Source organism: Arvicola amphibius, chromosome 12 (assembly GCF_903992535.2).
Source record: "Arvicola amphibius chromosome 12, mArvAmp1.2, whole genome shotgun sequence".
In the NCBI taxonomy this organism is placed as follows: domain Eukaryota; kingdom Metazoa; phylum Chordata; class Mammalia; order Rodentia; family Cricetidae; genus Arvicola; species Arvicola amphibius.
In genome coordinates, this window is record NC_052058.2 from 113,646,969 (window position 1) to 113,672,615 (window position 25,647).

Here is a 25,647-nt window from a genome sequence, read left to right on the forward strand (position 1 = left end):
TCCTTGCTGGCCAGGGAGCTCACTGACAAAGGGACATATGAAAATCTGTCTATATAATCCATCATATAAATAAACAAAGGAAAAAATCATATGATCATTTCTTTAGATGCTGAAAAAGCATTTGACAAAATTCAACACCCCTTTATGATAAAGAACTTGGAGAGATTAGGGATACAATGTCCATTCCAAAATATAATAAAAGCAATATACAGCAAGCCGACAGCTAACATTAAATTAAATGGAGAAAAACACAAAGCCATCCCACTAAAATCAGGAATAAGACAAGGCTGTCAACTCTCTCCATACCTCTTCAATATAATGCTTGAAGTTCTAGCAATAGCAATAAGACAGCATAAGGGGATCAAGGGGATTCGAATTGGAAAGGAAGAAGTTAAACTTTCATTATTTGCAGATGATATGATAGTGTACATAAGCGACCCCAAAAACTCTACCAAAGAACTCCTACAGCTGATAAATTCCTTTAGTAATGTGGCAGGATACAAGATCAACTCCAAAAAAATCAGTTGCTCTCCTATACACAAAGGATAAAGAACCAGAGAGGGAAATCAGAGAAGCATCACCTTTCAAGATAGCCACAAATAGCATAAACTATCTGGTGATAACTCTAACCAAGGAAGTGAAAGTTCTATTTGACAATAACTTCAAGTCCTTGAAGAAAGAAATTGAAGAGGATACCAGAAAATGAAAGGATCTCCCTTGTTCTTGAATGGGCAGGATCAACATAGTAAAAATGGCAATTCTACCAAAAGCAATCTATAAATTCAATGCAATCCCCATCAAAATCCCAACGAAATTCTTCACAGACCTTGAGAGAACAATAATCAACTTTATATGGAAAAACAAAAAAACCCAAGATAGCCCAAACAATCCTATACAATAAAGGTACTTCTGGAGGCATTACCATCCCTGACTTCAAACTCTATTATAGAGCTACAGTAATGAAAATAGCTTGGTACTGGCACAAAAACAGAGATGTTGACCAATGCAATCGAACAGAAGACCCAGATATTAACCCACAAACCCATGAACACCTGATTTTTGACAAAGAAGATAATATTATACAATGGAAGAAAGAAAGCATCTTCAACAAGTAGTGCTGGCAGAAATGGATGTCAACCTGTAGAAAAATGAAAATAGATCCATATCTATCACCGTGCACAAAATTCAAGTCCAAATGGATTAAAGACCTCAATATCAATCTGAACACACTGAACCTGATAGAAGAGAAAGTGGGAAGTACTCTACAACACATTTGCACAGGAGACCATTTCCTCTGTATTACCCCAGTAGCACAGACAATAAGGGCAACATATAATAAATGGGACCTCCTAAAACTGAGAAGCTTCTGTAAAGCAAAGTACACTGTCAATAAGACAAAAGGCAACCTACTCATTGGGAGAAGATCTTCACCAACCCTGCAACAGAAAAAAGTCTGATTTTCAAAATATATAAAGAACTGAAGAAACTCGACTTTACTAATTAACCCAATTAAAAAATGGGGCACTGAAGTGAACAGAGTATTCTCAACAGAATAACTTCAAATGACCAAAAAACACTTAAGGTCATGTTCAACCGCCTTAGAGATCAGGGAAATGCAAATCAAAACAACTTTGAGATAACATCTTACACCTGATAGAATGGCTAAAATCAAAAACACAATGATAACCTTTGCTGGAGAGATTGTGGAGTAAGGAGAACACTCATCATTTCATGGTGGGAATGCAAACTTGTGCAACCATTTGGAAATCAGTGTGGCAGTTTCTCAGGAAATTTGGGATCAACCTACCCCAGGATCCAGCAATACCACTCCTGGGAATATACCCAAGAGATGCCCTATAATACTACAAAAGCATTTGTTCAACATGTTCATAGCAGCATTATTTGTAATAGCCAGATCCTGGAAACAAACTAGATGCCCCTTACTCAGCAGTAAAAAACAATGACATCTTGAATTTTGCATGCATATGGATGGAAACAGAAAACACTATCCTGAGTGAGGTAACCCAGACCCAAAAAGATGAATATGGTATGTACTCACTCATAAGTGGATTCTAACCATAAAAAGGATATTGCACCTATAATACATGATCTTAGAGAAGCTAAATAAGAAGGTGAATCCAAAGAAAAACATATAGTTATCCTCCTGGATATTTGAAGGAGACAAGTTTGCCAGGCAAAAATTGGAAACTTGGGGGTGGGGGTGGGATGGGGGTAATTGGAGAAGGGGAGTAAATAGTGAGAAGGGGAGGATGGGGAGAGCTTGGGAAAATGGGACAGTTGAGATGTAGGAAGGGTGGATATCAAAGCAGGGAAGTATATATATATATACACACACACATATATACATATACATGTATATATACATGTATATGTATATATGTGTGTGTGTGTATATATATATATATATATATATATATATATATATATATAGAGAGAGAGAGAGAGAGAGAGAGAGAGAGAGAAAGACAGAGAGAGACAGAGAGAGAGAGAGAGAACAATTTTAGGGTTGGCAAGAGTCTTGACTCTAGAGGTGTTCCCAGGTATCCATGGAGATGTTCCCAGCTAGATCTTTGGGCAGCTAAAGAGAGGGAGCCTGAAATGGCCAGATCCTATAGCCATACTGATGAATATCTTGCATATCACCACAGAACCTTCATCTGGCAATGGGTGGGGATAGAGACAGAGACCCACATTGGAGTACTGGACTGAGCTCCCAAGGTCCAAATGAGGAGCATAAGGAGGGAGAACATGAGCAATGAAGTCAGGACCATGAGGGGTGTGCCCACCCACTAAGACGTTTGCGCTGATCTACTGGGAGCTCACCAAGGCCAGCTGGACTGAGACTGATATAGCATGTGATCATACTGGACTCTCTGAACGTGGCTGACAAGGAGAGCTGAATGAAAAGCCAAGAACAATGGTACTGGGTTTTGATCCTACTGCATATACTGGTTTTGTGGGAGCCTAGTCTGTTTGGATGCTCACCTTCCTAGACTTGGATGGAGGGGGAGGACCTTGGACTTCGCACAGGGCAGAGAACCTTGACTGCTTTTTGGACTGGAGAGGGAGGGGGCATGGGGAGAGTGGGAGGGAAATGGAAGGAGGGGAAGGGGTGGAAATTTTTAATTAAAAATAAATAAATTTTAAAAAAATCAAAAAAAGAAATGGATAAATGTAAGTTTTTAAAGGTGAGAAATGAATGGGGTACTGTTGGACAGGAGAGGATAATGATGGTTTGAAATATGTCATATACATGAATATACAATTAATAAATGATAATTATTTAAAAAAACTGCATATTATTTTTTCTGTATGACAAGGCCACTTTGAAACCATGCCACTAAAATAATTTTCAGTTGACTGGAATTAGTTGAATGAGTCAAATGGATTGAATCAGAAAGTGTGATTACTGGATGTAACTTATACAAAAGTTCACCGAGAAACACAATCTGTATATTGCTAATAGGTCTTATAATTCCCCAAAAGTTCTCTGTTGCTCCATAGCACTTTCATGGCAATCATGAGGAGCACATTCTATGTGCTGCCCCTAAGAGACCAAGATGAAGGCAGGGTTAGGAAAGTAGCTGGAACGTGAATTAAGATGTCAGGAGTTACTTAACCACAGTGTACTCCATGTGCCTTTGTCTCATAATAAATTATTTTGATTTGTGCTGCTTCTACTTGATGTTTGTTATGCAAGTTGAAGAAATTACCATTTGTGAGTAAGGAAATGTTTTCCTGAAGATAAACATAAAATTTTGAACTTCAGCTGTGGCCAGTGTGCAGGTAAAAGTCAGTTGTACTTCTTGTTCCAAAAATTTTCTTTGTGGTTGTTCTGTATGTTCTTCCTATGCAGCACAGTAACTCTTTCCCAGGATAGTAGCTACTACCCAAGAGGAAGAATCAACCTGTAAATGATACAGACTCAATATTTAGACAAACTACTTAGTTTTCTGCATTCTATTGCTTCAAAGATCAGATTATACTTTGACATGCAGGTACTTAGTCTTTCTTTTAACAGTTTCTTAAACTGTTGATTGTTTTAGTAAAAGACTTCTTAAATATTAAATAAGATACCATGTTGATAAAATTATGGAAGTGATATTTATGATGGTCTAATTTATTAGGCTTATATTTCTTAGTTTGTTATATTTCTTTTATTTATATTTATTAATTATATTTATTAAGCTTATATTTCTTAAATTCAGGAAAACATATGTGCACATTATTACATATATTATTGCATAAATTATTAATATGCACATTAGTAATTCTTAGAATTTGAGAGAATTAAGAAATTCACTTTATTCATGAGTTGGTAACATACCTGATTCAAGTATTCACACACTCACAAAAACTATATATATATGTATATATATTATATATATATATATGTGTGTGTGTTTGTGTGTGTGTAAAACCCAAGTCAGAATACCATATTGTGCTATTTCTTAAGAAACCAAAGATTACTTTAAGAATTAAAAAACCTGCCGGGCGGTGGTGGCGCACGCCTTTAATCCCAGCACTTGGGAGGCAGAGGCAGGCGGATCTCTGTGAGTTCGAGGACAGCCTGGTCTACAAGAGCTAGTTCCAGGACAGGCTCTAAAACTACAGTGAAACCCTGTCTCGAAAAACCAAAAAAAAAAAAAAAAAAAACTGCAGGGGATTTCAATCACAGCTGTAAGAGTGAGGCAGAATTGCAGAAGACAGATGTTATATTTTTCACATCACCAAAGGATGAAATTGCTCTTCCCATAATATCTTAAGTGATTTCCCACTTTTCATAGTTTTATCAACTTATCCTTTAAAAATGAGAAAAACAGTTCTATAGGGCAATGAAAAGCTTTGTTATTTGCTAAATTGAGTTTTTATGTTCATATAAACCAAATTCCAAGATGACAGGAAGTCAAGGCAAGGAACAATTGCTGAAATGGTGGATTGAGAACCTTGTTTCTCATGTTATGAAGTTCAGGAATATATGTAATTATTTTTGTTTCCCAAGGTTACTCTGTTCAGCATTATGTTATGGCATACAACAGGCACAGATTCAGATATAAATTGTAAATCAGAATTTTCTGCCCTGCTGTTGACACTGGGGTTAATCATGCAAATCTTTTACTGTTCTTGGTATTTCAGGAACTGCTGAAGTGAAGTCCCATGTACATATTGATTTAAAATCTCAAGTTTCTTTTTTTCAGTTTCTGGGCATAGATGTATTTTGATATAACATTGATAAGAATTAAATAGTAATAGAAAATACACAAGCCATAAATTGCAAATCAAAGGGTTTTAAAAATAAAATTCTGGAATTAGAATAATGAATATTACCTTTGCCTTTTATTATTCTTAATGACAATACAGTATCTTTTGGTAAAATTAAGAGTTAGGAGCTTAGCGTTCATAATATGAGAGTTTTAATATGTTCTTTTTTTTGGAGGGGAGGAGAGAGGCAGGGAGGGGAACAAAGAAAAATGTAGAGCTCAATAAAAATCAATACAAAAATAAAATAATAATCACAACTTTCAAAAGAAATAATTTTTCTGCTTCAAACTTAAAATACTGAAGGTAACCCTGATGGCTCTTTGGCTTGGAGAGGGGCAGAGTGGGGGTATGGGTGGAAGGGAGGGGAGGGAAGTGGGAGGAGGAGGGGAGGAGATGGAAATTTTTAATAAAAAATGAGGAAAAAAATAAAAGTGTGTGCCATGACAAAAAAATACTGAATAATTTTTGGAAACAGATTTAAAGACTGGGCATTCATCCACGTTGTTAATCATAGAGTAGACTGTCAATGGGAACAGGCTAGGGAGGCAGGAGGCAGAATTCCTAAGAAAGAGTTCCATATATACATATGAGTATTTCAGAACCAAATTCAAATATTGTACAGAAAACCTCAGCATGGAAGTCAAATCAAGTATGTAAGCATATGTATGTAATGTTTGCCCATATAGAAGGTAGCAAATAAACTGACCTGGTAATACTAAACATTATATATATATATATATATATATATATATATATATATATATATATACACACATACATACATATATATATGTTACATATGTGTATATATGTATATATGTATATATATATGAAGAGAGAGTTTTAAATAGACATATATTTACATATTTATATACTTAAATACATACGTATTTCCATCTAGATATGTAATATAATAAAAAATCCTAATTTAGGAATAGGCTGGACATAAATTTAGAAATGAGATTATTTTTAGAAACAAAAAATCAACTTGTTCAAACCATAACATCCTTGCTTCTGTATACAATCAGCACTCCACTTGCCTTTCCAAGCACAATGAAATCTCATGCAGCCACCTGACATGTGTGACATATATTTACATATCTTCATATTGCTGACTCTTTTCTAAGTTAATCTCATCTCATGTGAATTTTTCACCAGCTTCACTCTGATGTTGATAAAGGAGATGGTTCCATCAAATACATCTTGTCAGGTGAAGGGGCAAGTTCCATTTTCATTATTGATGAGAACACTGGGGATATTCATGCCACCAAGAGACTGGACCGGGAGGAGCAGGCCTATTATACACTCAGAGCCCAAGCATTGGACAGACTCACCAACAAGCCTGTGGAACCGGAATCTGAATTTGTTATCAAAATTCAGGATATCAATGACAATGAACCCAAATTTCTGGATGGTCCATACACAGCAGGAGTTCCAGAAATGTCTCCTGTGGGTAAGTAAAGTGCATGCTCTTTTTGTATCAAATATCTGAAAAAAATATACTGGTCTGTGTATAGTGATGCTCAGAATGAAAGGATCCAATGACACACTAACAGCCAAGATTCATTCATTCAAATCCTTTTTACTGCTTGGAAAATTAGAGGATGTTTTATTTTGTTGTTTTGTATTTTTACATTTCATATTAATGTTATAGTTTTCAATTGGATTAACTCTCTTGGTTTTAAGAAATGGCTTGTGCATTTTCCTATCACATAATTATTTGCTTAAAATTATTATTACAATGTCTAACAAATTATTTTTTCTCATTTTTTATTAAAAATTTCCATCTCCTCCCCTCCTCCTCCCCCTTCCCTCCCCTCCCTGCCACCCATACCCCCATTCCACCCCTCTCCAAGAAAAAGAGCCATCAGGGTTCCCTTCACTATGTTAAGTCCAAGGTCCTCCCAGCTCCCCCTAAATCCAGGAAGGTGAGCAACCAAACTGACAAGGCTCACAGTGAGCCCGTCCATGCTGTAGAGTTCATGCTCATCGCCATTATTTGTTAAAAAAATCTCTCACAGTATGTTCTTCCAACTCTCTTCATTATCGTTATCTTCTTCTTCTTCTTCTTCTTCTTCTTCTTCTTCTTCTTCTTCTTCTTCTTCTTCTTCTTCTTCTTCTTCTTCTTCTTCATGTCTCTATTTAGTGGCAGATTGTTCTAGAGATTCCAAAAAGAAAACAAACAAACAAGCAAACTAACAAACTCTTTTCTATTAGTGCAATTCCCTTTCTGATGTTACATGGTTTCTGGTGGCTCCCCAGGGAGTACAGGGTTGTTGCTCCATTGCCTATATTGGAATATCCAATGCCTAACACTAATAAATCTTTTGTAATCTCTTCACATGTAAATTAAATACTGAGTGGTTCTTCATAACAATAAAGCAATAGATAAACAGAAAACAATAAAAAAAGCCTCCTCCTCTAAGGTCTTTAAGCAATTGTCTATTACAAAAAATATATGGAAATTATACATTTTACTTTAAAAATATATGAATTCTCTTTTAAATCTCAGTGTTCAGAGTATTTCTCCAATATCATTTTCTTTAGCCAGTATGTAATTTATGTTTATAAATTATTTTTAATGGGACTGTAAAATAGGACAGCAGCTAATCTTTGTTGGTTTTCTTTTAATGGAGGAAGCTCATATAAAATACTATTGGTTTTTATAGCACATGGCCATTTTAACCACCATGCTTTACCTTGTTCTATTCATTTAGTCCTTTGATGCTTTTACAGTAGGGGTGGAATTGTACAGGTAAGCATTCCATTTATGGCATCACAATTTAGAACCCAATCTTTATTAAATAAGTGGTTATAGCTGGTAGAGTGAATTATCAGTACAAGTGGTCATTAAAGGTTCTAAACCAGGAGGTTGGAATTCTAACAATAATATATAGATATGCATTCTGTGACAAAGCATATGTATTCCCTTATTCTTTATTCTGGCCATGCCTTCAAAGTGCTTCTTGCAGGTGCAGTTTGAAAAAAATAACAGTATTAATACAGTGAAAAAAAAAAGATTTGGTTGGTGGGTTGTAAGAAGCTAGAAATTTTCTCCCCAATAAGTAATATTTGATAAACAAATTTGAAATGTGTGTGATTGACATTCATACTTCTATTTACTAGTATTTGGAATATTTTCATTGACTAATAAACTTAACATGGAATATGCTAATAAAGTTTATGTAAAATTTTATTGTAGAGATTACCTAGTGCATCACTGTTTTGATTTGGATGATTTTACTCCAATATCAAGAAACATGCGTATTATGTATACTTACAAATTATTTTATTATATTTATAGATTTGAATGATTTAAAATGTTTCAAAAATGTTTTCAAATACTTTTAAAACTTGTTGAATACTTATTTAAACAACTTGATTAACAAAAATTTCAAACTTTAAACATTGAATATCAATAAATACTGAAATTTAGTAATATGTATTAAAGCTTACACAAAATAAGCTTCTCACAAAATAGTTATAATCGCATTGATTGATACAGTATATCACCCATAAGCATTCAGTGTCTAACATTATAGCACTTTTGTTTTAAATTTAAACTAGGATATGTTTTATAAATGATAAGTTTGTAGGACAATTTCTAAATTGCTATAGAGCTTAGGAATGGATGGAAGTTCTTCATTCCATTCAGAGACTAGTAGGAAAGTTCAGTCAGTTAAGAGTTTGTTATGAAAGTAGGAGGCTCTGGGCTCAATACCAGGACCTATATTAGAAGCTGCGAAGGCCCACTTGTATTCCCAACACTGGGAGGCCGAGAAAGGGAGAGTCGTGCGTTTGCTCACTATTCAGTCTAATCTGCTCAGTGAGATCCAATCAGGGAGAGACTCTGTCTCAATAATCATGCTGGATGGTACTTTAGTAATGATGCACATGATTGGCTTCCATAGTAGAGTATCACCTACACACAGGTAAAAAGCCACCAATACACACATCCAAACTTCATGTACATTTAGGAATATGTGTCTACATATACCTATTCAATAATTTAAATGTGCTAATAAACTAAATATTTATTTAACTTTCACATTTGCAAATCTATAACATGAAATTCTTAGGTTGATTTAGGAATACACGCCATTCAATATTGGTTCTGCAAGGCATAGTCATTGAAGTTTACCAAAGAATAAACAAAAGTACAAGCAATTTTTATAACTTAACTTCATAATTTCTATTCAGCTATAAGGGAGATAGACCTAGTATGGTATATCATATGAAAATTGAGTGGAATTCTTTTTTTTTCTCTCATTTTTTTTATTAAAGATTTCCATCTCCTTCCCTCCTCCTCTCCCTTCCCTCCCCTCCCTTCCACCCATACCCCCACTCCACCCCTCTCCAAGACAAAGAGCCATCAGGGTTCCCTTCACTATGTTAAGTCCAAAGTCATCCCAGCTCCCACTAAGTACAGGAAGGTGAGCAACCAAACTGACAGGGCTCACAGTGAGCCCGTCCATGCTGTAGAGTATAGTTATCCTCCTGGATACTGGAGGTAGACAAGATTGCCGGACAAAAAATGGGAACATAGGGGTGAGGTGGGATGGGGGGAGGGGAGATGGGGTGAGAAAAGTGTGAAGTGGAGGATGGGAAGAGCTTGGGGGAATAGGATGGTTGGGATATAGGAAGGGTGGATATGGGAACAAGGAATTATATATCTTACTTAAGGGAGCCATTCTAGGGTTGGCAGAGACTTGACTCTAGAGGGGTTCCCAGGTGTCCAGGAAAACGGCCCCAGCTAGGTCCTTGGGCAGCTGAGGAGAGGGTGCCAGAAATGTCCAGATCCTATTGCCATACTCATGAATATCTTGCATATCACCATAGAACCTTCACCTGGCATTGAGTGGAATTCTTAAAAAATATATTAATGAAATAAGCATTAGGAAAAACCTATACAAAGCATAAAGATGTTAGTAGATTTAAAGTTCTATATTTATGAATTATTATAACCAAACTAATAATCAAGTATTCAAATGGTGCCTTTTTCTTATGCATCAAGCAGAATATAAATTACATGGTAATATGTGCATGAATGTATGAAGGAATTGTGGTTTTAAAGCTTGTATTCCAAATGCAGTGGAAAAACAGAACGTGGAATAAATGTTTTAACCTTGTTTTGTTTCCCTTTTATTCAACATTTTTTTCCACATAATATATTCTGATTACACTTTTTGCTCTCAAGGCCCTCCCGACCTTTTTTCCCATCTTTTTGTCTCTTAGAAAAAAACAAAAACAAAAATAGGCAAAATATCATGAGGAATGATTTCATTGATTATTGTCCCCTTTTTTGACCAATTGAGTATGTGGGATGTATTTTATGAGTAAAGAAAAATAAAAACGTAGTGAGGTAAGAGATTCGAAAGTACCTTTTTTTTTAAAAAAAAAAAAAAGAGAAAGCAATCAGGCTTTTAGAGGATAATAATAAAATATAATAATATAAAACAAAAACAAACACATTGAAATTGAATTAAACAAACAGAAGGAAAACAGTCCAAAGCATGTAAATGTGTAACCACTTATAAAATGTAGACATTTTGAGATCAGTTTTCATAGTGCAGAATGCTGTTTTTACAACACTATTCTTTTTCTGCTTTGGAGAGTTTTGGTAAAACTTTTTAATTCAGTATTTTAAAATAAATAAGTGTAAATAAACAAACAAAAAACTGAGAACATTTTTCAATGTAATAAAGTAAGCACTTAATAAACAGTTAAGTAAAACACATACTCACAGCAAAAGTACAGATTTCAGCTTCCCTCTCATTCCTGTTGAGGAATGAGCTGATAGAGACATTAGATTTGAGACTGAAGGACAGTAGTCTTAGTGAAAATTTCACACCTGAGCACGATGGGTAAGACACCTAATATCCAATTTAATTTGGTTCTGAGATTCTTTTAATTTAATATTCATTATTCCATAGTGTCTTTGCCTACATACCTTCATATCACCTATTTAAAGAATTTTTATTAACATTTTTTTTTGATTTGTTTTAACCAAAATATGTACTAGATTGGTATCTCATTTTCCTAGATGATGATAACTTAAAACTAACAAATAAAGGTATCCTAGAATTTTTGACAGTTGTGAGTACTTTAACGTCCTTGTATTTTGGAAATTTAATCCAAAGTGTTTTTGCTTATCACCTAGGGACTTCAGTGGTACAAGTGACAGCCACAGATGCTGATGATCCTACCTATGGCAATAGTGCTCGGGTGGTCTACAGTATTCTACAAGGACAGCCATACTTTTCAGTGGAACCAAAGACAGGTAAGAAAGAAAATTTGCATTTACTGTAGTTATCATGGATATCCTGACTTGAACATCTTATCTTACTTATTTTTTATTAACATAATAAAAACTGAGTAGTTTTTATTTTGTTATTCTCAATATGCAAAAATTACTAAAAGTATCAGAGTAGGCAAGAGTTCCCCCTGTTTTATTCTATTTACCTTTATCCATGAAAACACAAAATAATATTGACAATTATTTTAGATGAGACTCCTGACCTTATTATGATATTTTGATTACTTGCTTGCATAGTTCATTTTTATTTTATTTAATCCTTTCATATAGAGAATTAGACAATTCATAATTTAAAACAAGCAAACTTTTTATGAAGTGCAATATGATATAGGTCTATTTCATACTTCCTGATGTCAATTCATAGGAAAATTTGAGGAAACTCTGAAGTTTGTAAAATATTAAATTTAAAACAAAATAAGTTGTTCTCATCTTATGATAAATTCTTATAAGTTGCAAGGCTCTATTCATAGAACATTTATATAGTTGGCTTAGCAGTCTTTTTCTTTTGTATTTTTAAGAAACAATAGTGTGGATTGAATTGCCTGGTGATGGAGGCACGTATTTTTAATTAAACCAATTGGATGGCAAAGGTAGCTGAATCTTTGTGAGTTCAAGGCCAACCTGGTCTACAGAGAAGGTTTCATAACAATCAGTGCTACACATTGACATCCTTTCTTCAAAAACAAAAACAAAAAGCTTAGATAGAGTGATATATTTGAAGCATTATTTTTGCCACAGAATAATTATATAACAATCATTTCTTTGTCATTGTGTGGACAGACTGGTTTGTCTTAATATTTTAAATGTACCCCTTTGAATATTTTGTAACCAAAAAAATACAAAAAAAATTAATTTTTTTAAGTTGCAGAATTTCTTAGGTGAATGTATTCATAAACATATTAGATTACAAGAATGACTCTCATTGAATAATTTAAATGCAATGACTATGTTGTTCATATTTTCTAAAGGAGCAATACTATTGCATTCTTAAATCAGAGCAAGGACAAATATTCTTGAGGCTCTTTTAAACAATAGTGGTTATGCATAAGAAGTAAGTAAAATCCTATTCATTCATTAAAAGTTCAGTACAATCTGTAATATACCATTTGGCCTGATGTATATCAAGTCAAAGACAAAATTTGGAAAATACATGGAAATCAAATAGAGAATAAATTATTAAAATTGAGTGAGTGTTGAAGTTGAATAAATAAAGGCATTTGTCTTATGATATGTTCCATATTATTGAAAACCTTTAAGTATTTGGTTGCAAATTATATACATTTGCATTATGTAAACTGGTCCAATCTGCATATGGTGATACCAAGGGCTACATACTTCACTCTCAATGCTTGTCTTATGGCAAAAGCAGATTGTTGCAGATTGTGGAATTTTCCTCTGACCTATAGATCTGAAATTGCACTAATAAGTTACTTGTCCAGTTGTATGTGTCATGGGATTATATTGTCAGTGTAGAAGAAAGTAAACTTGATTTCCATTTCAAGATATAATACATCTTGTTTGGCAGAAGTTGAAGACAATGATTTTTAATATTGTAATTATAGCAAGTATTAGGGTATTTCTCTCTACAACCATTAGCTGATATATATTTTGTGTATCTTAGTTTATTATACTATTCAAACTATTGTAGGAGGAGGGCCTGCTTATTCATCCTGGCTGCCCGGCTAGCTTAGCCCCAAAATAACCACACAGAAATTTTATTTATTACAACACTGCTTGGCCCATTAGCTCTATCTTCTTATTGGCTAACTCATGTTAATTTAACCTGTTCCTGTTAATCTGTATATCGCTACATGGCTGTGGCTTGCCAGGTAAAATTCCCAATGTCTGTTTCCAGAAGCTACATGACTTTTTCCTAACTCTGCCTCCTTTCTCCTAGAATGACATTTATTTTTTCCTGCCTACCTAAATTCTTCCCTATCAACAGGCCAAGGCAATTTCTTTATTCATTAGCCAATGAAAGCAACTCATAGACAGAAGGACTTCCCATACCAAACTATACTTTAAAGGAAAAGTAATTGGGGTAGTTGGAAATTTTTAATCATTTGGACCTGGAGAGCAGGAATGACATCTTAATGTCTTCCTTAGAGCAGTTAGTACAGTTAGTGTGATGTTTATCTACAAGAAGAATAGTATTGTTTTCCATTTCTATAAGCTTAAGGATTTTGTAGAATAAAATAAAATTTTGACACAAAAGAAGTTGTTAACATGCTATATAAAGATTATTAAAAATAGGTCCATGCAATCCTCTTATGTGTGCTGCTTAAAGTTTATTTATCCAATAAGAAAGTAGCTAGGTTAGTATTTCAAAGTATATACTCTATTAGTACAGTTTATGTACCATGTATGTTCCAAGATGGCAGCCATACTTTCTACCATAGTTTCTCTTTCCACAAAACCAGAATGTGTGTGGTAACAAAACAAATATTGACAACTTCCTTAAAATATGATCCATATTTGATTTTATTTGATATTACAGGATTGGATAAATAATTTGCAGTCTAAAACAAAAGTAGCCCCATTATTTGAAATTGTGAAGGAATTTAGCAGAAATTTAAAGTAAGCAAACAGATAATTGCTCTTAACAAGTCTCAAATTAATGAAGCCATCTCTGGGAAAGAGATTCAAAGTCGAAGCTCACTTGGAAATTGTTTTGTTTTGAATGTGTATGATTTTTTCTATATGCTTATCTGTGCACTGTATTAGTGTATGGTGCAAACAGAGATGGTATGATGCACTAGAACTGGAAGTATAGAGGATTGTTATCCATCATGCAAGTATTAAGAACAACTTCTGAGTCCTCTCTCCAGTTCCACTTGATGAGTTCTTTCTTGAATATACTAGTTCTAATCACTAAATACTTGCCATAAATTATATGAGGACTTTCTTTAAAATAATTTTGTTAGAAATTTTATCATAAGACCTGAAATATCTGCCCCCATATGACTCCCATTACTCTACATCTCTGAAGTGATTTATACAGTGCTTTAAAGACAAGCTTTCTCATTGTCCTAGACCCCTTTAAGTCATACAGGCTTGCTGGCTTGTTTTCTCATCCTCAATGTACACTACAATATCTAGTTCTTTCAGTTGGGTTCTTATAATCAAACTCAGGTGATAATGCTTTCAGGGCCACCACTATTTCCATAGCTTATGTCATAAACACCACAGAAATTAGAAACTGATTTTGGCTCCAGAATTATTGTAATATTGTCCAACACAGAAGCTGGAATTGCCTTCTCCACAGCTACAGGGTCTTGCAACATGCCACAATTCAAGGAGAAGAGAACTCAAGCAAGCACTACAGTAGGCAATAACCATCAAGATCCAACCCCCAGAGACTAGCTTTCTTAAGCCAGACTCAAGCTTGTAAAGATTTAACATCTTCCAGAACCAATATCAACAGACAGAGACAAAGTGCTAGAGCACATGAGCCTTCAGGGCATCTTTTACATTCAAATAATCACTTCAGAAAATATAAAGTTAAAATTTAAGGAGAAAAACAGGCTTCAGGAAGAGATTAATATTTATGTACTAAGTATTTAGTAACTATATAACAATATTTCAAATTTCTTTTAGAAATTATTTATGTTCCCAAGAATTTTTTAAGGGAAATGGATAACATTCTCATACAAAGTCATGCTTTTTTGTAATCATAGATTTCTGATGATGAGTGCTGATTAATATCAGTAAAAAATGTATTGAATTTAAGCTTATTGTCCCTTTTGGAATTAATTCATTATCACCATTGTATTAACTCTAATAAGAGATATTTGCTCAAAGCAGAAACCTTTAAATGCTATAGTAATTTAATTTTTTTGTTTTTTATTGATTTTTATTGAGCTCTACATTTTTCTCTGTTCCCCTCCCTTTCAACCTTCCCCCAAAATCCGTGTATCCACAATTTGCTCAGGAGATCTTGTCTTTTTCTAATTCCCATGTGGATTACAGATATCTATATATCTCTTAGTTATTCAGTTTCTAAATTTCTTTGAAATAAAACTTTCAAGATTGGAAAAATTGAAGACTGCTTTATCAAAGAAGCAGAAGTTTTTGGATAATGATGGTATCCGAGAGAGTAGTCTATGTTATTCCTCAGCTTACTGTTATTGAGCACCTGATCATCTGTTCCCTACCTCTGACATGCTAGAATTATAGACTTCCTCCACCAGAACTTGTGGTTCTGATTAGATAGTAGGTTTCATTCTGAATTCAAGCTCATCTATAATCACTGTGTAGCTGACTTGTCTAAATATAGACAAGATAGACAACTAAACTGGCCAATAGTTTCTCAGTCATGTTGAGGTATAAAGGTTAAAGAAATGGAGCAGAAAAAAAAATGATAAGGGTTAGACTCACAAATGGGAAAAATGTTCATGCCTTTCCTATGGGTACATGAGTACTTTCTAAGAATTCTAAGTGCCATCTTTTTATTTGTGTAGTTTCTTCCCTTTATCACTATGGTAACTGCCAACTACTCAATCACATGATGGTGTACTATTTAGCATGCAGATGAGGTTGTAATGAAGTTAGAGATTCTCTGCCCACCTTTTTGACAGCTATCTTAGATACAACAAGTTTAATATCCAGAAGTGGAAATTTGAGGCTACAAATATCAGAGATAAACAATATTAGCACTGAGTAAAAATTTAGCCAGTTTATATCGGCACCACTATTCAGGAAAACAAACTTAAAAATAATTTTCTTAAGCAAATATGGAAAAGACCATATTATATTTTCTCTGCTTTTTATTATTATGTTTAAACATATATTCAGTATATATAAGTATGATGTGTAAGTGAATGTATAAAGTATATATACACCAGTGATCTCTAATATACACTAAAATTTAAAAATGCAAGCTAAAATGACCAAATCACCACAGCTGGGGAGCGACATGTTGCTCTTTTATTAATGTTTGTTGCTATTGTAATGCAGTGAATCATTGTGCTATTTACTGAGATTTGAAATCTTACAGGAGTCATCAAAACTGCCCTTCCAAACATGGATAGAGAGGCTAAAGACCAGTATTTGCTTGTCATTCAGGCAAAGGATATGGTTGGTCAAAATGGTGGACTGTCTGGAACCACTTCAGTCACTGTGACCCTAACTGATGTCAATGATAACCCACCACGCTTTCCACGAAGTAAGTTATGAAATGAAATGATTGATTTTACAAACATATTTACAGTGTTTACATTTTTTCAAATTTTATCTTTCTTTCTTATTTATCTTTCTCTCATATATTATATCCAAGCATAGTTTTACTTCTTTTCTTCCATCCTGGTTCCTCATGTGTCACCTCCACTCCCTACCAGATCCACTCCCCCTCCTTTCTCCTGTAAAAATGGGAAACCCTTCCTGAGATACTAATCAAACACAGCATATGAAATCACAATAAGACTAGGCACAAACCCATGTATTGAAGTTGACTGAGGCAACCCAGTAGGTGGAAAATGGTCCCAAATGCAGACAGAAGACTCCTATAATTTCCCCCAAATTTGTGTTTTATAAAGAGCCTAATTTAAGCTTTGACTATGTAATAACAAGGTTAATATGGAGTGGTAATACATCTTTATATTCTCTCTAAATGCAATACAATCTGCCTTGAATTTATTTATTTATTTATTTATTTTGTTTTTTTCAAGACAGGGTTTCTCTGCAGCTATTTTAGAGCCTGTCCTGGAGCTAGCTCTTGTAGACCAGGCTGGCCTCGAACTCACAGAGATCTACCTTGAATTTATACATTTAATTGTAGATAAGTACTAATTTTAATTTGGAATTCATACTCATTGGATGAAGTTTTTTTGTTTTTTGTTTTTTGTTTTTTGTTTTTTGTTTTTTTAGTTTGTACTATGTATCTATAGTAGCTGTCAGTTAGCAATGCTACATCTCTGTTCTATACAAGTTTTGCTTTGCCTGTAAGGATTTAAAAGAGTAGCAGTTATTTTTAAATTAAGTTTGATTACAACTATTAACTTTTTAAGTGCATAAATTAGTGATATTCATCTTACTCTAATGTTTGTTTTATGCTTTCAACAAGATGATATACACTGAACATTTTTTACAGTTGCACTGTTTTTCTTTCATGCATAATTAAATATATAAAAAATGCAAACAAAAGCATCAGAAATCCACAATCAGATGAGCTTTTGTTCTAAGTGGCTTTTGACTAATCCAGAAATAAAAATAAAAATAAAAATAAAAACCTGTGTCCCTAGGGTAGTTGTGTCCTCTTAATAAAACTGTTTTATCCTATGCTTCTTGTTTTCCAAGCTTTTGTTACATATGGAATTTCTTTAGAATGTTAAAGAGAATTCTTTCTTTCTTTCTTTCTTTCTTTCTTTCTTCCTTTCTTTCTTTCTTTCTTTCATTCTTATCTCTTCTTTATTTCTTTTATAATTATGTATATAATGTGCTATGACATTATTCTTCATTATCATCATCTCTTATTCTCTTCTCTCTTTCCTGGGACCTACTTCTTGCTAATGAGTTTTCCAAAGTTTGTTTGTTTGTTTGTGGCTCACTGCATTTATTTTGCTTTGCCTAAAAGAACATGGGCAAATGGGGAGATCATAACTAGCAAAAAGTCATCTTGAACTTGACTTCTTTAAGGAGGAGACTCCCTTTTTCCAGCCATTCTTAACTAGCATTGGCTTCAAACTCAGCAATAGAAGGTCTGTCTGTGCATTGTCACTAAAGTGTTTGTCCAATAGAAGCAAGGAACCCAATTACATACCAATAGAAGAATTAAATCATATAAAAGAAACATTGTGAGTTACTGTGCAAATGTTTATACTTTTTTATCAATTAAAAATAAATATTTAGATATTTTAATATTTGTTTTATTTTACAAGAAAGATTATGATATTTCCAGAAATCAGGAAGTTTTTTTTTATTATTATTAAAAACCCCTTCCCACCATGTCTTTTATTGCTAACTATGGGAAGAAAGAAGGAGTTTTAGAAAATAATGCTATTATCTTAGGTTCCGTGTAAAATGACTGCTTTTCTTTAAAACTGGTGAAGGGATGATATCTCTTTCCTGACAAGGAGCCCAGGTTTTCCATTGTTTCAGAATGTTTCTTGGATTCTAAAATGAAGAAACCCAAACACTTATAATTTTGTTTGCCTTTCTCTACAAATTCATTACTACTATACTTCTTAAATCTTTGAGTTTTGCAAAGAATACCTCTATGTGTTGGAGGAAGCCAGTGAAATTTTACAGATATATAACAATCATTTTAAAAACTGTAGTACTTAGTATTCAAAAATTGCAGTCCAAAATAACAGTGCTGCATTTCTTTTCTACACTCCACTTAAAGACAATGTGGCCCCTTTTATGTTTTTTTTTTATTTATTTTTATTTTTATTTTTATTTTTTTTTTTTTGGTTTTTCGAGACAGGGTTTCTCTGTGGCTTTGGAGCCTGTCCTGGAACTAGCTCTTGTAGACCAGGCTGGTCTCGAACTCACAGAGATCCGCCTGCCTCTGCCTCCCGAGTGCTGGGATTAAAGGCGTGCGCCATCACCGCCCGGCTTGTGGCCCCTTTTATATTCCAAATTGAAAAAGAATCATGGATTTACAACTAATGGAATATGAAGTAAAGTTCAAGAGGCAAAGAAAATAAATGTTTAGAAGAAAATATTCAATGATCATATTCCTTGATTGCATCCCTACTTTCTTCCACACCTTTCCTCAAAATTCGCTTTTTATCTGGAAAGGGTAAAAATGATTAATAAAGCAGTGAAACAAAAGGTTGTATTGGTCTTTTCTCTTTTTTTCATAGCTTTTAAATACTGTTAATTATTGTTTTTCACTGTTATGTCCAAAAAAGGCTATAGAACTCACAAATTCACCTCTCTCTCTAAAAGAATATTAATGTTTTACAAGTAGACTTATATTGCCCTCCCCACAGGTGATTTTTCAGTTTTGTGGAAGTTTTCTTGTAAATGATATTAAATAAATACTAGTGTTAATTTATTGGAAATATTACTCATGCCTTTTGAAATATGTAACAGGAACTGTTTTATTGTTTGGTATTATTGTTGTGATTATTGTATCTAAATGATAAATTATGTTTAATTATACTTTGATTATTAGTTTAGTTTCATTACTATAGAAAACATATTTCTCATATATCTAGCCTGACTTTCTTTAGGTAATCTGTTTCATACTTGTCATTGCTAAATCATCAATCTCAAATTTCTTCAGGCTTAATCAAACATCATTTATTTTATGTTGTCTTAGCTTTTCCATTTTGGGAAAATAAAGCCATAATATATTATAAAAAAAGTCTGTAGTTTTTAGAAGAGGGTGATTAGAATGTTATGTTCATTCTTTATTTTGACATTTCACAGGATCTTACCAGTACAATGTCCCAGAATCTTTGCCTGTGGCATCAGTTGTAGCCAGAATTAAAGCTATTGATGCAGATATAGGAGTTAATGCAGAAATGGAATACAAAATGGTGGATGGTGATGGGTTGGAGATTTTCAAGATAACTTCTGACAAAGGAACACAGGAAGGAATCATTACAATAAAAAAGGTAATGTTTCCATTGTCATTTTTATTCCATAGGGGTGATGTCATGAACTCTCAGACTACAAGATCTGCCTTGATGCAAAGATGTGACAGACACATTAAATGTCATAAATAAATATATTTATTTATAAAATATTGCTATTTTATTTTTTAATTTATATTTAGGTCTAAAATTCTTGTGGGAATTTGAATGACATTTTAAATAGTTCCTGTTAATTCTATTCCACTGGTAAAAATATTAAAATGATCTAAAATCATGTGCCAATTGGACCACTTTAAAATGTGTGCATTTGAATACTCACAGAGAGAGAGAGAAATGCTCCTTTCTTGATTATTCCACTAATAGGACCTTAATTTCAACCCAAAGTCATTTTATGCAAGAAAACTACTAAATCCATCACATGTGAAAATAATATTCATACAATTTGAAGAAACAAAGTGATGAAGTCTTGCTGCATTAGTAATTACTTTGTTTAAAATTATACAATAATTTTGAATTGAGAAATTTATAGTAAAAGTGCATGGCAATATTTATTCATTTGTAATCCATCTTTTACAGGAAATCACAGATAAAATAGCAGTATAATAGAAAATATTATTTCTTTACATAGACATATTTAAATTACTCCCACCCATCATTGATTAAGTGTGGGTACTTTTATCCTTACCTCTTTTTGATGTTTTAAATGTTAAATTAAAACATACATTTGATTTTAGGCCCATGGGCAAAACATTTCTTCAATTATTTCCAGTGGCTATTTGCTGTTTAAGCTAACATGTAACAATCTGTGTGCAAAATTTTTAATAAGTAGTATAGGCCAACTATATGTAATGTTTTCCCTTGTTGTCTAAAATAAAAGGAATGCAGTAAAATACAATCTGCTCAAGGATTTCAAAGAATTTACAAAAACAGTATGGTAATATTTTAGAATTTTAGAACACATAGAAAACATTTTTATTAATTTCATGAATCTCTTTTGTACATTTTAATGTGCATGTTATAAATAATTGAAATTATGTTAGGCATGGGATATTTAACTCAGTACCAAAAAACGTAAAGGAGATACACAATTTTTCATTCATTTTAAATTGCACTTTTATTAAGTATGTTTTTGTGCTGGCATGGAGTGCCATCTAGGTGCATGTGAGTGGGCCTGTGTTGGGGCCTTCCATTGTGATATGTGGAGATTAGAAGACAATGTTCATGATTAGCTCTTTCCTTTTTCTGTGTGGATTCAAACTCAGGTTCTAGGTTTGTTATTAGGAACCTGTACCCTCTAAGAAATCTTACTATCCTAAACTCTTAATTTTTAAATATTAAATTATCTAAAATATTTTAGAAAAATATTAAAATTGAATAGAAAAACTAGGTAGAAACCATGCCATATTAAAGAATTGAGTCAATAAAATGAGCTTCAAAGGAAAACACTGTTCTAATATTTAACAAAGAACTTCCATTATATGGGGCTGTCTGTTGGTCTCTGTCAGAACAATTTAAAGTTACTGAGTCACATATTCTTTCTGGATCTTTGCATAAATGTCATTACAGTATTATTTATTCCATTTAAATATGAGAACATTAATGTCTCACAATGGATGAAACTGTTATGTAACAAATTGTAGAAAAATTGTAAAAAGTGGCTTGATAATATTGTATTACTATATCAAATTCTTATTTATTTATTTATTTATTTATTTATTTAATTTCCATTCAAAACTTTACACTTCTTCCCCTCCTCCCTTCCCCTCCCTCCTTAAGAGAGGGCTGGGTGCCCTGCTCTTTTGGAAGTCCAAGGTCCAAGGCCCTCCCCCTATATCCAGGCCAAGGAAGCTTTGCATCCAAATAGACTAGGGTCCCAAAAAGCCAGAATATGCCATAAAACAAGTCCCAGTGCCTTTATCAATGGCTTCTTATTCAGCCCCCATTGTCAGCCACATTCAGAGAGAGAGAGAGTCCAGTTTGATCACATGCTCATGCAGACCTGGTCCAGTTGGATTTGGAGAGCTCCCATTAGAACAGGCACACTGCCTCAGTGGGTGGACCAAGTCCTGACTTCCTTGCTCATCTTCTCCCTCCTTTTGATCTTCTACTGGACCTTGAGATCTCAGTCCATTTCTCTGATGAGGTTCTTTGTCTCCATCTCCATCTGTCAGCAGAAGAAGTTTCTATGATGATATTCGAGATTATCATCAGTGTGATAGTGGATCAAGGCCAGTTCAGACACCCTCTCCTCTGCTGCGCAAGGACCTAGCTGGGGACATCCCTGTGGACACCTGGGATCCCCTCTAGAGCCAAATCTCTTGCCAACCCTAAAATGGTGACTTTAATTTAGATATCTTCTTCGCTGCTCCTATATCTGCCCTTCCACCATCTCCATCCTCCCAATCCCCAAATCTCTCTCCAGTATTCTTTTCTCCCTTTTCTCTGCCCCTCTCCCCTTCCCCCATCCTCACTCCCACTCCTACCCTCACCCCCATGCTCCCAACTTTTGCCTGGCGATCTTGTTTGCTTCCAATTTCCAGGAGGATCTATGTATGTTTTCCTTTGGGTTCACCTTGTTATTTGGCTTCTCTGGGATTGTGAACTATAGGCTTAATGTCCTTTGTTTATGGCTAGAGTCCACTAATGAGTGAGTACATACCATATTCATATTTTTGGGTCTGGGTTATCTCAGTCAGGATAGTGTTTTCTATTTCTATCCATTTGCATGCAAAATTCAAGATGTTATTGTTTTTTTTTATCAATGAGTAGTACTCTATTGTGTATATATTCCACACTTTTTTTAACCATTCTTCCATTGAGGGGCATTTGGTTGTTTCCACATTCTGGCTATTACAAATAATGCTGCTATGAACATAGTTGAACAAATGCTTTTGTAGTATGATTGGGCATCTCTTGGGTATATTCCCAAGAGTGTATTGTTGGATCCTGAGGTAGATTGATTCCCAATTTCCTAAGAAACTGCCACACTGATTTCCAAAGTGGCTGCACAAGTTTGCATTTCCACCAGCAATGGATGAATGCTCCTGTTACTCCACATCCTCTCCAGCATAGGCTATCATTGGTGTTTTGGATTGTAGCCATTTTGACAGGTGTAAAATGGTATCTCAAAGTTGTTTTGATTTGCATTTCCCTGATGGCTAAGGAGGTTGAACATGACATTAAGAGTCTTTTGTCCATTTGAACATCGTATGATGAAAATTCTCTTTTGAGTTCAGTACCCCATTTTTTAATTGGGTTAATTAGAATTTTAATATCCAGTTTTTTGAGCACTTTATATATTTTGGAGATCAGACTTTTGTATGTTGTGGGGTTGGTGAAGATCTTCTCCCATTCAGAAGGATGCTTTTTTGTCTTAATAACAATGTCCTTTGCTTTACAGAAGCTTAAAAGGGAAACACATTATCTAAATTTTTCCAAATCTTTTTACAATTTTATGACAAATATATTTACATAGAATGAAATCTTATAATTGTCAAGTAAATAATGCATCCTATGCATTTTTAGGCTAGTGGAAAAAAAATCTGAAATAAATATATGCACTTTATAGCCCACTCTATTTCTTAGAAAAGAAACTGATACACGTACAAATAACTCATGAAAATTGTGCTTTACAGATTTTATCTTATTTTGGTTGTAGAGCACTAACATTTAATAAAAAGGTGTCTTTCTCTGTCTAAACAATTAAAATTTTAAAATGTTAATTCCTTCTAACACTAATAAATTCTTATTTATGTTAATGGACAAATCTTTACTTGCGCAATGAATCTGAAAGATTTTCTTCATCTAGTTATTATTCAGTAATTTATCATTACAAATATCAATAAGATACTATATGCAAAGCTACCTAATTTTCTTAGATTTGTATTTAACTAAATATACGATTAAAGTTATTGATAACTAAAACCAAGTTTTATTTTCTCTTTCCATTCCTAATGTATGACTTATTGCTAGCTGGAGGGGTGGCAGTCTCCAGTCAGCACAGGGTATGCAAAAAAAATCCATAAATATGGTAAGTGCTTAGGAAAAATTCTTATCTATCTGAGAGCTAGACTTTTTCTATCTGAGCGAAAAGTAAGGAAACAATCACCCTTTCTGATAGCAACTTTCTCTTTTATATCATCTTAAAAATTGCTCTCTGAAAATCTCTTCTGCTCCTCTACATAGCTCTACCCAGCTTACTTTGCATAGCCTCTACATATCTAATTTGACTCCCTTCCTTCCACTGTCTTCTTCATAGCTCTACAGAGCCTCTCTCACAGCCATTCTCTAGAAATTATATGTTACATTTTTAGGTCCACACCCATTCTCATAATATAAGACAAGTCATACAATATTTCTCACATTAGAGAGGTGACGCTGACTAACAGTGTGTAACGCTTAGCCTTGAAAGTAGCCAAAATGGTTAGGGTTCTCAGGGTTCCCAGACAAAATACCAACAGCTACTTGGCTGAACTTTCAGCCTATATTATAAACTGAGGCTGGGACTACATGCAAAAAGTCAACTGCTAAGGAAGTTATATCTATTGAAGTTGCCTCAAGCTCAAACATTGGATCAAAAATAAACACCTGGAAAAGTGACCTCATGTATTTGTCTCTAGGGGGAACCAGATATTTGTTTCCGTGGGCAACCAGGTTACTTTGAATTTGTTCTGAAGTCTAAACTTAGCTGTCTTTGTGACACTATTACTTTTCTTTGTCAGTCTGAATAATGAAAAATATCTTAGTGCCATTTCTATTAAAGGAAATTAAACAATTAAGTATAAATTATCTTCCTGACCATCCACAGTAATATATGTGCTCAAAAGATGGAATATATGGGATAAATACACAAACAATGGGAAAACACACATAGCTAATATTAGGGAAGGAATGCAGTTCTTAGGGAAGAAATAAAGTGACACATGAGAGAAGTTACAGACAGAAACAACTGATCAGTAATTCCGTGTCTTTTACAGGGTGGGTCAACCTGCTAAACACTATTTGTCATCTGCTGTATACTTCCATGACAGCTCACAGCAATGAATGATATCTAAAAATAAATCCTTATTTTCTTATATAATGGCAGCAATTCATTTTGAAACTCTTAAGCACACGTTGTGTACAGAAGTACCAGAAGAGATGTACTGCAATGGTTCAAATACTGGATCTTCAGTATGGCATAAAATAAGAAAACATAATTGGAGGTAAAAGAAAAGTACAATGAATATAAACCATTTCACACCTGTAATGCCATAATTTAACTAGCCAGAAAACATTACTGAGCAATAAAGCAATTTTTGATCAATTTGAAATTGTATGGAAAATTAAATTTACCATCTGCATATCAAAGATCATCATAATAGTTTTAAATTTAAAAATAAGCAAAGAACACTCAGCTGTGGAATCCTAACATGATTTTTGTACTAATCTAAACTTATTAAAATAAATTTTTTATTTCAATAGCATTTCAACTGAGAATTCAACAATAATAAATTTTAAAAATAC

The 25,647-nt window shown here is 33.7% G+C and overlaps 1 protein-coding gene across 2 annotated transcripts in view; it reads left to right on the top strand.

Annotated features, from left to right (window-relative positions):
* The window catches only part of Cdh7 (cadherin 7), a 213,279-nt gene that overhangs the window by 87,786 nt on the left and 99,846 nt on the right, over window positions 1-25,647 (top strand). The window contains exons 2-5 of one of the 2 annotated variants that reach the window (XM_038349211.1): window positions 6,442-6,736; window positions 11,444-11,563; window positions 16,596-16,763; window positions 19,976-20,163. In XM_038349211.1, the coding sequence (XP_038205139.1) occupies window positions 6,442-6,736; window positions 11,444-11,563; window positions 16,596-16,763; window positions 19,976-20,163 (771 nt within the window). The remainder of the gene's footprint in view (window positions 1-6,441; window positions 6,737-11,443; window positions 11,564-16,595; window positions 16,764-19,975; window positions 20,164-25,647) is intronic. The other variant, XM_038349212.1, reaches the window with a different exon arrangement.